At 38.8% G+C, this 13,063-nt stretch overlaps 1 protein-coding gene across 15 annotated transcripts in view; it reads left to right on the top strand.

Moving 5' to 3' along the window:
- The window catches only part of Pbrm1 (polybromo 1), a 95,663-nt gene that overhangs the window by 75,435 nt on the left and 7,165 nt on the right, over positions 1-13,063 (top strand). For 6 of the 15 annotated variants that reach the window (XM_027389542.2, XM_027389543.2, XM_035452572.1 and 3 more), the window contains 5 exons: positions 3,111-3,294; positions 3,918-4,128; positions 4,968-5,169; positions 8,351-8,515; positions 11,819-11,974. In XM_027389542.2, the coding sequence (XP_027245343.1) occupies positions 3,111-3,294; positions 3,918-4,128; positions 4,968-5,169; positions 8,351-8,515; positions 11,819-11,974 (918 nt within the window). The remainder of the gene's footprint in view (positions 1-3,110; positions 3,295-3,917; positions 4,129-4,967; positions 5,170-8,350; positions 8,516-11,818; positions 11,975-13,063) is intronic. The other 9 variants (XM_035452583.1, XM_035452581.1, XM_035452580.1 and 6 more) reach the window with 3 other exon arrangements.

Below are 13,063 nucleotides of genomic sequence, written 5' to 3'. Positions count from 1 at the left end.
TCCACCTAGCCATTTCACTTCCTGTCTGTCTGTGTACAAACCTCCAGACCTCTTTGGTTAGCTAGTAAGCTCCAGTCTCTGATCTTCAGACAGGCTTTTTTTTTTTTTTTTATTAAAAAAAGTGAAGTCATTAAACCCATGCCTTTCTGTAGCAGAAAGTCTCCTTTTAAATTCTGATCCAGACTAAAGTGATGCCCAAGTCACTTTCTAGTGTAAACCCAGCAAGATTAAAAAGGAACATAATGGTGAGACTGAAGTTTCCTTTTGTTAAGGCAGTAATAAATGTGTTGGGTTAATTTTATTTAATTTTAGTTTTTGTACAAGTTTTCATATGAATCTTTTACCTTTTATTCTTTGACAGGAGAAAAACATGTCCCCTCAGTAGAGGCCAAAAAGCACCCTCTAGCACTACATTTATAGGAGCTTAGAAGACTCCAGAAGTATAGCTTAACACAAAATAATATATACTGCTCCAGGAAGATTATTGAATGATGCCAAACAAATGTTAGAGAGAACATCCAAGACAAATGTCTCAATCTTTTTTTGAGAGGGGTCTTTCATGTAGTTATGACTGTCCTGGAACTCATTTTGTAGACCAGGCTGGCCTCAAACTCAGAGATCCATCTCCTCCTGTCTCCCAAGTGTTTGCCACAGTGCCCAGCTCAGCCTAGCTCAGTCTTTTTTTTTTAAAAGCGGGATGACATCTCACAGTGAAGCCCTGACTGGCCTAGAACTCAATATGTAGACCAGGCTGGCCTTGGATTCACAGAGATCTACCTACCACTGTTTCCCAAATGTTGAGATTAAAAACATGAGCCATCATGTCCAGTTTGTCAATTACATTCTAATGTACTTCACCATCACAAGGTTGAAACTAGAAAAACAGCATTATATCCTCTTGCATGATCATGCAAAGTAATACAGCTATTATTGAAATCAGTTTGGAATTCCCACAAATAAATTTAAAAATTCCCACTTTTGGGCATATACCTAGAGAGCTCCATATCCTGCCATAGAGATATCTGTACATCCATGTTTATTGCTATCTTATTTATGATAGCAAGGAAATGGAACCAATGAGATGTCCATCAGCAGATGATTAGATGATCAAAATGTATATATACAAAATTAAGTATAATTCAGCTTAAAGAAAAATAAAATCGTTTTCAAGAAAGTGGGTGGACTTAGAAAATATAGTATTGTTAGATTACCTAAACTCAGGGGGAAAATTGCATGTTCTTCATATGTGGACCCTGCTATATATGTTAATAGCTGTAAGTGTGGATAAGGTGTAAAATTTAAAAAGAAGTCCAAGAAATACTGGGTGATGAGCAAGCAAGATCAGGATGTAGGTGAAAGTACTATTTATTTATATTCTTGTCATCCCAAGTAAAAGCTACCCATTAAACAGTAACTTAATTTCCTCCTCCCTTCTTCCTGCCTAGGAATCTATTCCACTCCATCATATGAATTTCATGTATTCTGTATATTATACATGAGTGGGACAGTGGATATTTTATCTTTTTTCTTGGTATATTTCACATAACATGATGTTTTCAAGATTCATCCATGTTGAGTACATCATAATTTTATTCCCTTGTAAGTCTGAGTAATAATCCATAACAGGTATAAAAGCTGCTTTGTTATACATTTATCTTTTGGCCAACTGTGGGTTTTTTCTACATTGTAGCTACTATTAATAATGTTGCTGTGATCATTGCTATACAGTTGTTTGATTCTTCAGTACTTAGGGCTAAATACCCAAAAGCAGCATTGCTGGTTCATGCAGTAATTATTTAGTTTTTAAAACAATAGTTTTATTTATTCTTTGACAATTTCATGCATGCATACAACATATCTTGATTATATCCACTCCTCCAATTCCCCATGTTTAAGTTGAGGAACTGCCAAACTACTTTCCTTAACAGTTGTATAAGTTTATTCTCTTCAGTTTCTCTGCTTTTGCCCACACTTGGTATTTACCATTGTTCCCTTTTCCTCTTTATCTTAGAAGTATTTGCCATTGTTCCCGTTTCCTCTTTATCTTAGAAGTCATCTTAATGGATATAAAGTAGTACCTCATTGTGGTTTTGATTTGCATCTCTCTGATGATTAATGATGTCAGCTATCATTTTCCTATACCTAATGCAATTTTAAATTTTTGGGGAAATGTAACTTAATAACGTTTCTCCCATTTGTAATAGGTTTGTGTAATTGTTAAGTTGTGGGCTTTTAAAAGATATTCTGGCTATTAGATGCTTAACTAGATACATAATTTGAAAATTGTTTTCTTATCTAGGTTGTCTTTCACTTTTTTAACAGGATCCTTTGGAATTCAAAAGCTTTTAATTTTGATGGTCTATTTTTAAAATTTTTTGTTATTTATATATATGTATGTATGTCTTTATGTCTCCAAGAAGGTCAGAAAGGTGTTGGCTTCCCAAAGTGGGAGTTCCAGGCAGATCTGAGCTGCCCAATGTGGGTACTGGGAATTGAACTCAGATCCAGATCCTCTACAGGAACAGTAAATGCTCTTACCCACTGAGCCATCTCTCTAGCCCCAAAGACTATGTACTCCTTTGTGGTTTATGTGTCCCTTAGTGTCTGTTCTAAGAAGCCACTGCTTAATCAAAGATGAGCTTTGTTTTGTAGCTCTTCATGTAAACATTTAATCCATTCTGAGTTGATTTTTGTGTGTGAAGTTTAGTGGGGATCTACATTCTTTTGCATGTAGAAATCTATTTGTCCAATTCTACAGGTTTATTTCTAGGCTTTCAGTTTTATTCTGTTCATCTGTTTATATCTTTATGCCAATATATATCCTTTTTATTTTTAACTGTGAGTCAAAACATAAAAATATAAAATTTGGTGCTAAGGAGTGAACTCTGCTGGTAAAATGCATACCTTGCAAGTATGAAGATCTGAGCTCGGTCTCCAAAACCACATCTTAAAAGCCACACTTGCAGGTGTGCAGTTGTATCCCATCCCTGGAGAACAGAGAGAGGCCCAGGCCCACTAGCCAGCCAGCCTGGCCTACTCTACTCGGCAAGTCCCAGATTGTTAACTATGAGAGTTTACTCCTTTAATGTATCTCTAATTTACTCTTTCAGGAAAATGTGCTGTGTTGTCATTCAAGGACTTCCTCTCCTGCAGGCCAACTGAAATACCAGAAAATGACATTCTGCTTTGTGAGAGCCGCTATAATGAGAGTGACAAGCAGATGAAGAAATTCAAGGGGTTGAAGAGGTTTTCACTCTCTGCTAAAGTTGTAGATGATGAAATTTACTACTTCAGGTAAAGCTTATAAAAGTAAGGAAGAAAGAACACATAGGCTAACTTATCAAAATAGTGAAGCCCAATGTTTGAGTTGTGTTATTAGGCTTTCAACTATCATTACATAATTCCAATTGAAAATATTAATTCAGTGAGATGTGGTATTTCCCATGCTTGGGAAGCTGAGGCAAGATTGTGTAAGTTTGAGTCAGCCTCGGCTGTAAAGTATGACTTTGTTGCAGAGAAAGAAAATAGTTTTAAAATATTAGCAATTCTTTTAATAGTACCTTGGCTTAGACACTAGCAATTATAGAAGACAGAAACACTGGGTTCTGATTGACAGCCTCTTTGTAGGGAGATTGTTCAGTTCCATAGATTTTGACAACTCCTTTTTACCATATAGTCCATTAGACCTGACCAGTGCTCTGTGAGTAATCTTCAGAGTTATTTCTAAGTAGAGGTGACATCACAAATACCCATTTAAGTGACTTTGTTGCCCTTAGACTTAGGGATTAGAGTGGTTGTAGAAGGTTGTAAAATGTCATTTGTAGATGTTCAGATCTACTCTCAGACAACCTGGAAGTGGCTGGCAACTTTTTTAATTAATTAATTAATTTACTTATTTAGTTTGGTACTTTTTTCAGAAAACCAATCATTCCTCAGAAAGAACCCTCACCTTTGTTGGAAAAGAAGATACAATTGCTAGAAGCTAAGTTTGCTGAGTTAGAAGGTGGAGATGATGATATTGAAGAGATGGGAGAAGAGGATAGTGAGGTCATTGAACCTCCATCTCTACCTCAGCTTCAGACTCCCCTGGCCAGTGAGCTGGACCTCATGCCCTACACACCCCCTCAGGTATGCTGACATGCCCTGTTACTTGCCTCGTTCTCAGTTCTGGTCTGCAACAGGCTTGGACCAAAGTAGGAAACATCCAGCCTTAGTTTTGTTTGAGATGATGTCAGTAGCTTAGGCTGGCCTTAGACTTGCTGTATATTCAAGGTGGGCTTGAACTCTTGTTTTTCTTCCCTCCATTTCCCAAACACTGGGAGTATATATAGGTGTGCAATACCATACATTTTTCATTTGTGAGCTTCTGCCTAGAAATCTGCACAAAAGAATAATTGTTTTGTTTATCAGAATATTTATTTACTGACAAAATACTTATTTATCACATCATTAAGCTAATAATAATTTCTCTTAAGTTTCATAGATAGCTTAATAGCAGTTTAATTGAAGGCTTCTTGCCTTATACTGAAGAACAACATTAAACAATAGTATCATGCTCTTAAGTCCCTTAGTTTTCAGTGCCCAAACATGTGACCCTTCTGCCTCCAATTCCACTTCCTAAGTAATGGGATTATAGATGTATTCTGCCACACCTGGGTACCTGTATCTTTTTAATTTACCCTTTTTGTTAAGGTGATCCCTATTATATTTATTTTCCTCATTCAGAATTTTCTCAAGTCTTAATTGTGAGGTCACCATTGTAGATTTCAGTCATGGAATTCAGTGAATTTTTCATTTATTTTGTAGAAGGCAAGGAAGAGGTATATTTTGACCAAGAAAATGTCAGGTACAAACTGAGTATGTCTATAAAACATTTATTATTGAACCATATGTGTCTGGCTTCCAGAAACTATGTAGATAACCCAGTGCAATTTTCTGATACCCTATGTAAGTTCTCTGTCTTACAGTCTACCCCAAAGTCTGCCAAAGGCAGTGCAAAGAAGGAAGGTTCTAAACGGAAAATCAACATGAGTGGCTACATTCTATTCAGCAGTGAAATGAGAGCTGTGATTAAAGCCCAGCACCCAGACTACTCTTTTGGGGAGCTCAGCAGACTGGTGGGGACAGAATGGAGAAACCTTGAGACAGCCAAGAAAGCAGAATATGAAGGTAAATAGAGACTAGGCACAAGGGTCCCCACTTTCTAAGCAAGGGGTGTTTTCCAGGAGTGCACATGCATAGACAGGTTTTACTCTCTCGTTCTTACCACATGCACATGAATTTGGTGTTTTGGATTGTTCCGGCCGACAATAGTACACTGTCAGTAGATGCCAGTACACAGAGTGTTGCCTCTGACTTAGCCTCAGTTCCTGGTGGTGGTGTCCCTCCCCACAGATTTCTCAAACAAAAACATTTTACTATTAAAAATTACATGATTTTACTTCATTTATCCATGTAGGCACACACGTTGAGCAAGGAAATGATTGTTCAATAATGTTAACTTTAATTTTGATTAAAACTCACCTGCAAGTGACCTTTTAAAATAGGTGATCTTCTGTTATGTCTCTTAAGCCAAAGTTGTAAGCTAAACTCTAGGCTCAGGCTTGGTGTGCCTGGTGCCGTGTCTGTGTTCATACCTAATCTTAAGACACTTGGATGACTTTGACAAAGCTCAGCTGCCTTCATTTCCCCCTTACTCTGTGATTAGATCACTTTGAGCCATGAGCTATTATTACTCAAAGATTTGGTGCTTCATAGCCATAAAGGATATGTTCTTAAAAGATTTTTGGTGGTTTGGATCTTTTGTTATTCTAGTTAATATTGGATGTGGCTTTAATAAATGAGAGTAAGCATTACATTAGGTAGGACTTTAACCTTTGAATTGTAGTTTTTCTGTTGTAAATATTGTATGTTAGATAATTTTCCAATTATACAGAGTCTTCCTCTCTACAGTGGTCTGTACGCTTTTTGATGAGTCCCAAATCCAGTATTTTCCAACAAGCATACAGTATGAAGTCTGCTCCTTTTATTGAAGTTTATGAAATCCAAAGAAACTCTTTTGTTTAAAAAAAAAGTTACATTCCTTTCATTTGTTACTATTTATTATTATAAAATTATCTGACAGGCTTCCTTAAGGATCTTGTGCTGAAGCCTAATCCTGCAAAATACTCAGCCAAGAAATATCTCATGGAAAAACCTGTTTCAGAAGCATTCCAAACTCTGGGCGTAGTCCTAAATTAAAGTCTCTAAGACCTATAGTAAAGAACTTCTTATTATCTGTTATTTTCTGAGCCTTGACCAGGTCTTTATATGGTGTTTAGTAATACCCTGGAAAGTTAATTTGTAGGGCATTCTTTGAGAAAGTCTAGTCAATCCCATAAGAACCTATAACTCTGGGACACTTCGATATTTCAGGGCTTACTGCAAGTTAAGACCAAATATACCACTTAGTTGGAGGGCTGTTGTCTAAGAAATTAGGCAAACATAGTATAAAGGCAAACAAAACTAGTATTGTGGGTGGTTGTTGGGGTATGAATAGAACAAAGGGATCTAGAGATAATTTGAGGGCCAAAAAACTGGAGCATGGCTGAGGGAAGAAGAAATGATAGTTGAGAAATTTTCTCATGCAGAAGGGTGTGTGAAATTAGGTAGAACCTAGTAAAAGGGAAGTTGCATAATTCAATAGCCTGAAATTCAAACTCTAAACTTTGGGTATTTCTGCCCACTGAATTCAAAATGCAAAGTTGGGAGTTTGACTGGCATAGTTTTGGTAATTCAGTTCCGCTTCTCTCAGAAACAGCTAATAATTTGATGCACATGCCTGAGCTTTTCTGTTTTTCCAATTTCAATTTTTGTTTTTCCTTCCCAGTTTTACTGTTTCATTTGTGTAATGGTAAAATAGGATTTTAATATTGTGGCATCTGGATCACCAATATATTTTTTTTAACTACTACATTGGGAAAATAGGTTGTTAGAATGGATTTGGTCCTCGAACTTACTGTACTCAGTTTACAGAGAATATTAGACAAGGGTAGTGCTAGTGAGTGATGATAAGTGTCTACAGGCAACTCCATCACAGACTCGGGGACCTTTGACTTGCATGTTTTTTTACATTCTTCCCATAAAGGAGTGGAGCTATTGCTTCTTAAGTCTCTTTAAAGCCACATGACCTCAAGCAGTTTCCCCCCAAATAGCTGTAGTCTTGATTTCCATGTTGGAGAGTTAATTGTGGAAGTTGAAGTGTGGCACCAGGCGTCAGGGCCGTAAGTTGCTGTTTCTACTGTATTCTTGGACAAGTCACTGCCTGTATTCCAGCTTCTGTTTGCCCATCTGAAGAGTAGGAAGGACTTCCTACTTAGAATGGTGAAGCTGAATAAACCCTGAATGGTGGGAACTTTGGGAATATACCCTCAAAGAAGGTCTGGCCTGCTATGAGCATGACTGTTGAGGGTGCTGGCTCTAGAGATGCAGAGTAGCTCAAGAAAGTGAGGGGTCTATTGGCTAATAGCCCAGAATTTCCAAAAATATGTGCTTCTCTTGCATTTCAGATGCACTAAGAGTAGATGCTGGAATTGTTGCTGATTTAGCATAATTTATGGTCAGTTGTGAACTCAGCTTCAGGGAATCTGGTTCTTTCAGAATTATTGTCCATTGCTACATACATGTATGTATTAGTTCCCTGTTTCTGATGACCGTAGTCTAGCTAACCATGTATTTCCCTCCCGTGGAGTTTGCTAATCATGACCTCTTTCTTTGCTTCATTAGAATGTAGAAACTGGCTGTTTACTTTTCCTAAAGTCTTAAGCTAGAAGCAGTAAGCTACTTTTCCCTTACAGAGTTAATTTTCTTCAGCTGCTAAACTTGTGATATTAATGATGAGTCCTCAAATTTTAGTAAAATTGGAATCAAGGAATCAGGAAATTAGAGTAAGTACAATTGTGCCAAAAATTATAATGGGCCATGGAATTGCTTCATGTTGAAATTATAATCTGTAATGCTATTAATACTAGAATAATGGTAGCGCTTCTCATCTTCAGAGTGCCTCGTGAGATTAACCACGGTGGTTACGCTGGTGATGTGTTTCGATAAAACCTGTGCTTTCTGAATGTGTGTTGCAGTCTTAACATTCTTGAAATCTTTGCAGACCAGTTCTCAAGATGGGATAGGAAAGCTGAATTCTAGGTTATCAAGTGAAATCGGCCCGACTCCTGTGTTGAGACTAGTCATCTACCGTTCCTTCCATTGAGACAGAACTGTTGCCTGTGTTTTTACTAGTCCTGTTGAATGCAATGGATGGTATTTTGAATTCCTGGGTTAAAAACAGAATTGAAAATCTGAAATGCCTTTACAGAGCGGGCAGCTAAAGTTGCTGAGCAGCAGGAGAGAGAGCGAGCAGCACAGCAACAGCAACCGAGTGCTTCTCCCCGAGCAGGCACCCCTGTGGGGGCTCTCATGGGGGTGGTGCCACCACCAACACCAATGGGGATGCTCAATCAGCAGTTGACACCTGTTGCAGGTAAAAACAGGAGCTAAGACCATTTTTTTCCACTTTAAGAAATTCCTTCATTTTTTTTTTCTCCAAAAGGAGTAGGCCACAGTCTGTAGCCTTTTCTCATGACAGATTAAAAGTTTGAAGTCATCCATGTTGTCCTGTATTGCTTTTCCCATACAGGCAATGCCTCTTCTCTAACCCAAAAGTGGGCCATGGGCCCAACCCTGGCAATTGGTAGGTAGCAGCTCTTCCCTTGCTGTAGGCATAGTCTGGCAATGTTCTTACCCCAGACTGCTCTTGAGAGAGTACTACATCAGGAAATATAATAGACCCTGAGTTCTGTTCTGAAGAACTCCAAGGAAAATAAAAGCAGTCTTTAGGTCGTGTTGATTTTCTGTCTCATGTCAGTTCAGTTTGCCTTATTCTGCTGCAGCCATCCTTAAAAGACTGACCACTTAAAAGGATTTTTGACAATGAATTATTAAATCCTTTCTTGGTCACCAATGTGCATGACTGCTAAGTAGGGGGGGGAAGTCCTCATTCAATTCATTGTGCCCACTCTGTAATGCTTTTCTATTTAATTACATTAAACTGCATTTTCTGTTAGTATCCCAGTCACATATTTAAATAAACAAATGAATAAGAAGAAAGAAAGAAGGAAAGAGAAAGAGAGAAAGAAAGAAAGAAAGAAAGAAAGAAAGAAAGAAAGAAGAAAGAAAGGAAAAGCAAATGATGAATGTGGTTTGTTTGTGTGTGTTGTCTCTGGTTCTGGTAGCCATAGCAAACTTGACTACTGTTGAATTGAAATCTTGTCTGACATGTCTCCATGAAAAGCCTGCAGACCACCTCTCAGGCCTTCCTTTGTTACTTCTCCATGTCTGGTGAGCTCTGTACAAGCCACCTGTGTTTCCTCTTAAACAATAATCTGACCTCTTTTGCACGGAGTCCAAGACAGTGTTGTCCAAGGCAGCTTTGTTGGGATACTGTTTTTGTTTTTGCTGTTTTTGTTCTTGCCGTTTTCGTTTTTTGCCTTTTTTGTTTTTGCTTTTAGAGGAAGAGTGCATAGGATAACTTTTCCATTGTTGCTCCTAACTTTTGTGATGGCAAGTTCTCAAATGCACTGTCGCTGAACTCAGCAGTTGCACTCGCCAAAGCACATCTGAATCATGGCTGTCAGTGCTTTCAGTGTGACTGATGTTGATCTAACAAATCTCATAATCGCCTGCTCTATTCCATGGCCCATTTTGGTTAATGGGGTTCCAGAGGTTTTCAGTAATCAGGTCTTGATCAAGGGGACTTTGAAAGCTAGGATTCCCTCATTTGACATCCTCTTTTGTTCTATTTGATGTATAATACTGTGGCACTATGTCCTTGACTACAAAACCCAGCAACATATTAACAAAATGAATACAAACAGCTAAAAAGAAACAAAAATTAGCAGCTGCAGCATTTTAGCTCCCTGTTGGGGAATAGCATCATATAGCTCTGTGGGTGAGGAAGGTGGTCCCTCTAGAAGACCACTGCTCTGTTACTAAAGGTGTGCGGTCCAGGCTTCTGGGCCACAGGAGTGAAAGGCAGAATCTCTATAGTAAAGAGCCTTTGGTCCACAGTGAGAGCTTTGAAGCTAAGAGGGTGATTTTTCATGGAGTCTAGATTGCTTAGGGCCTGAGTCTTAGCCTTCTTGTTGTTGAGACCAGCTTTGCTTACAAGCATTGAAGCTCATTTGAACACATGTGACTGGGATAATAAATGCCAAAGTACAGTTTAATGAAGACAAGTGTCGTGTCTTTCAGTTCTTAATAACTTAAATCTTCAACCACAGCCTATGATGGCTGCGTTCAGATGGGCTTTTGTAATTGAAAGCAAAGCCTCCTAACATTGTTCAATTTCTCACCTACTTATCCTTAAAAGCTGTACCTGGTGGCATGTTGAAAGGGCAGTTTAGCAACATTCGATCTCATCATGTTTAAGATGATGGTATCTGCTCAAAGTCGCTTTTTTTTAACCTTGAACTCTTAAAAACTGAAATGCATCCTATTTCATGTATAGAAACATTTCAAATTTGTTTTGTGTAAGTTTTTCTAGCCAGTTTAGACATGACTAAGGAGGCAAGATGAGTCAGTTTCAGGGTTTTCAGTATGCCATAGCTTTAAAAGACTAACCTTGTATAGATAAATGGTTTCTAATACCTCTTCAAAGTAAAACTGAAATTCTCTTCAAAGAATATTTTGGTGCTCCGCCTTTGCCCTTCCTATGTGAGAAACTGCCTAAGTGACTGTACTCCAGGGGGAGCTTTATATTCATTCAGACTCTTACAGTTCCAGGAGAGTCATGTTTTGTTTTGGTTTTGTTTTGTTCTGGTTTTTTTTTTGATAGGTGAGTCCTTACAAAATAATTTTATTTCCTCCCCCTTTTCAAAAATACTTCTTTGCTGTAACACTTCCCTAGCCGGCAGATATTGTTATATGATGGCATTCTTGGAAAATAAAGGAACAAAAGCCTCTGTGCATATGAATTCTGTACCTCAGTTAAAATACCTGTCAACTGAAGGTTTACATGAGGAAATTTGTGAGCCTGGAGACAGTGATGACAGCTGGCCTTTCCTCCTGTCAGCAGAGCCAGACGCTCCAGCTGCATGTAGGTTTCTCAGCGACCTGGACTTTAGTTGGCTTGAGAAGATTTAGATTTCTCCTTAACATATTTTGAAATCTAAAGATGAAATACTGTTCAGTGTGATGGGTGTTAGAAGTTGTTCTCCAGCTCAAACCTTAACATAACCCATTCCTAACAGCAGTGGTGGAGGGAGGAGTATATGAAGAAGTCTTGAAACTTTTTTGCTCCCAAACTGGAGAACCATGTCTTGTGATCAGGACTGTGCACCTCATTTCCCTCCATTTTGCTTTCCCTTCATGTGCACCCACAATAGGGATGTGAGTGCGGGCAGAGTGGAGTAACTGGGGTATGTACTGATCACTTGGCGTTGCAAGTGGCAGAACTGGTCAGTGTTTGAACACCTTGAAATAGTTCCGACCTTGGGAAAGCTGTTACTAGAGCTCCTCTTTATTATTAAATGAAGCCATTATGTTTAGCTTATTGAATATAACTATAAATAATAATTTACTAAGTACTAATTCATCCAAAAATGTTGGGTTTCATATTTGTAACTTTATTTTGTTCATTTCTGCAACAAAATAATTGCACTAATTGCTGTTATATCATGCAGTACTAAGGGTGCTTTATTCATTGGTAGTGCATGGAGGGGGTTGTTATTATTAGCTCATGTTGCATGTTAATGATGCATGTCTGAAATTTGTTGTGTCCTTCAAGGCATGATGGGTGGCTATCCGCCAGGCCTTCCACCTTTGCAGGGCCCAGTTGATGGCCTTGTTAGCATGGGCAGCATGCAGCCACTTCACCCTGGGGGGCCTCCACCTCACCATCTTCCGCCAGGTGTGCCTGGCCTCCCAGGCATCCCACCACCCGGTAAGAACTTCATCCTCATTCACTCATTAATCTCATATTTTAATTCTTTTTCCTTCCTCAGCCAGTTCTTCCTGGAGGCACCTGCTGCCCATGGTGGCCAGGCTTTCCTCACTAAGAATCCCAGAGCTGTCAGCAGTAGGGCCCACCCTACATGTTCAACAGGTGACCTACTTACTGCCTGTGCCCTGTGCATCTCCTACCTGGCAGCAGCACAGGGTGCATTGCAGAGGCCAGACCCATAGATGAAGGAACAGGAGGCATGGCTCATTATCAGATATATGTTTGAAAAGCTTTGAGGGCCACAACCTCTCATCAGTGACTTGCCAGTTCAGAATCATATATAAAAGTACTTTTTACTCCAAGTGCATTTCTTCACCTGGTGAAATTCTTATCTCACAAGGTCTTCATTGTAGAGTTCCTGCACCATCTCTTCCTCCTCAACAGCCCTTTTAAGGTGATCATAAGAGTAGCCTATCTGAAGCTCTTCAGAAATCCTTCACTTGTAACCAATTTAGGAAGGGAAGGAGTTTGTATTATGGATTTAATCTTGAGTTCCCTAAGGAGCATGACACTTCAAATAACACCCTGATAGCTATGGACATAACTTGCTTGTCAGCAGAACCCACAAGTTGTTTTATGAGAACAAAACATTGTTTTCACTTTATAATGAAAGTTGAAAGATTGGAAAAATCACAAGTTTCTATAATAATTTCCATCATATGCAAAAGAACTTACATTGGGCTAGAATCTAGTTAGGGGAAATGTGACTTTTAAACAACTTGAAACAGCAGTTGATGCACTACTGAAATGTCATCTCAGCCAAAACCCCCGTGAAATGTGGGTTGGAGCCTGTCAAGTTTACTTGCATTATGCTTGGACCCATTGCCCATAAGGTTCTACATGGTGTGTAGGGAAATCAAATGCTGGCTCCACTGAACTTTTTTCTTCCTTTCTGGTTGTTGTTTTGTTTTTTTTGTTTTGTTTTGTTTTGTTTTTTGGCAACGTAGCCAAGGCTGGCCTGGAACTCAAGATTCTACTGCCTCACCATCCATCCCAAATGTGGGGATGACATGCATGCATTCCACTTCT

This window comes from Cricetulus griseus, assembly GCF_003668045.3.
Source record: "Cricetulus griseus strain 17A/GY chromosome 1 unlocalized genomic scaffold, alternate assembly CriGri-PICRH-1.0 chr1_1, whole genome shotgun sequence".
NCBI classification, from domain to species: Eukaryota; Metazoa; Chordata; class Mammalia; order Rodentia; family Cricetidae; genus Cricetulus; species Cricetulus griseus.
This window is presented reverse-complemented; position numbering and strand designations above follow the sequence as displayed.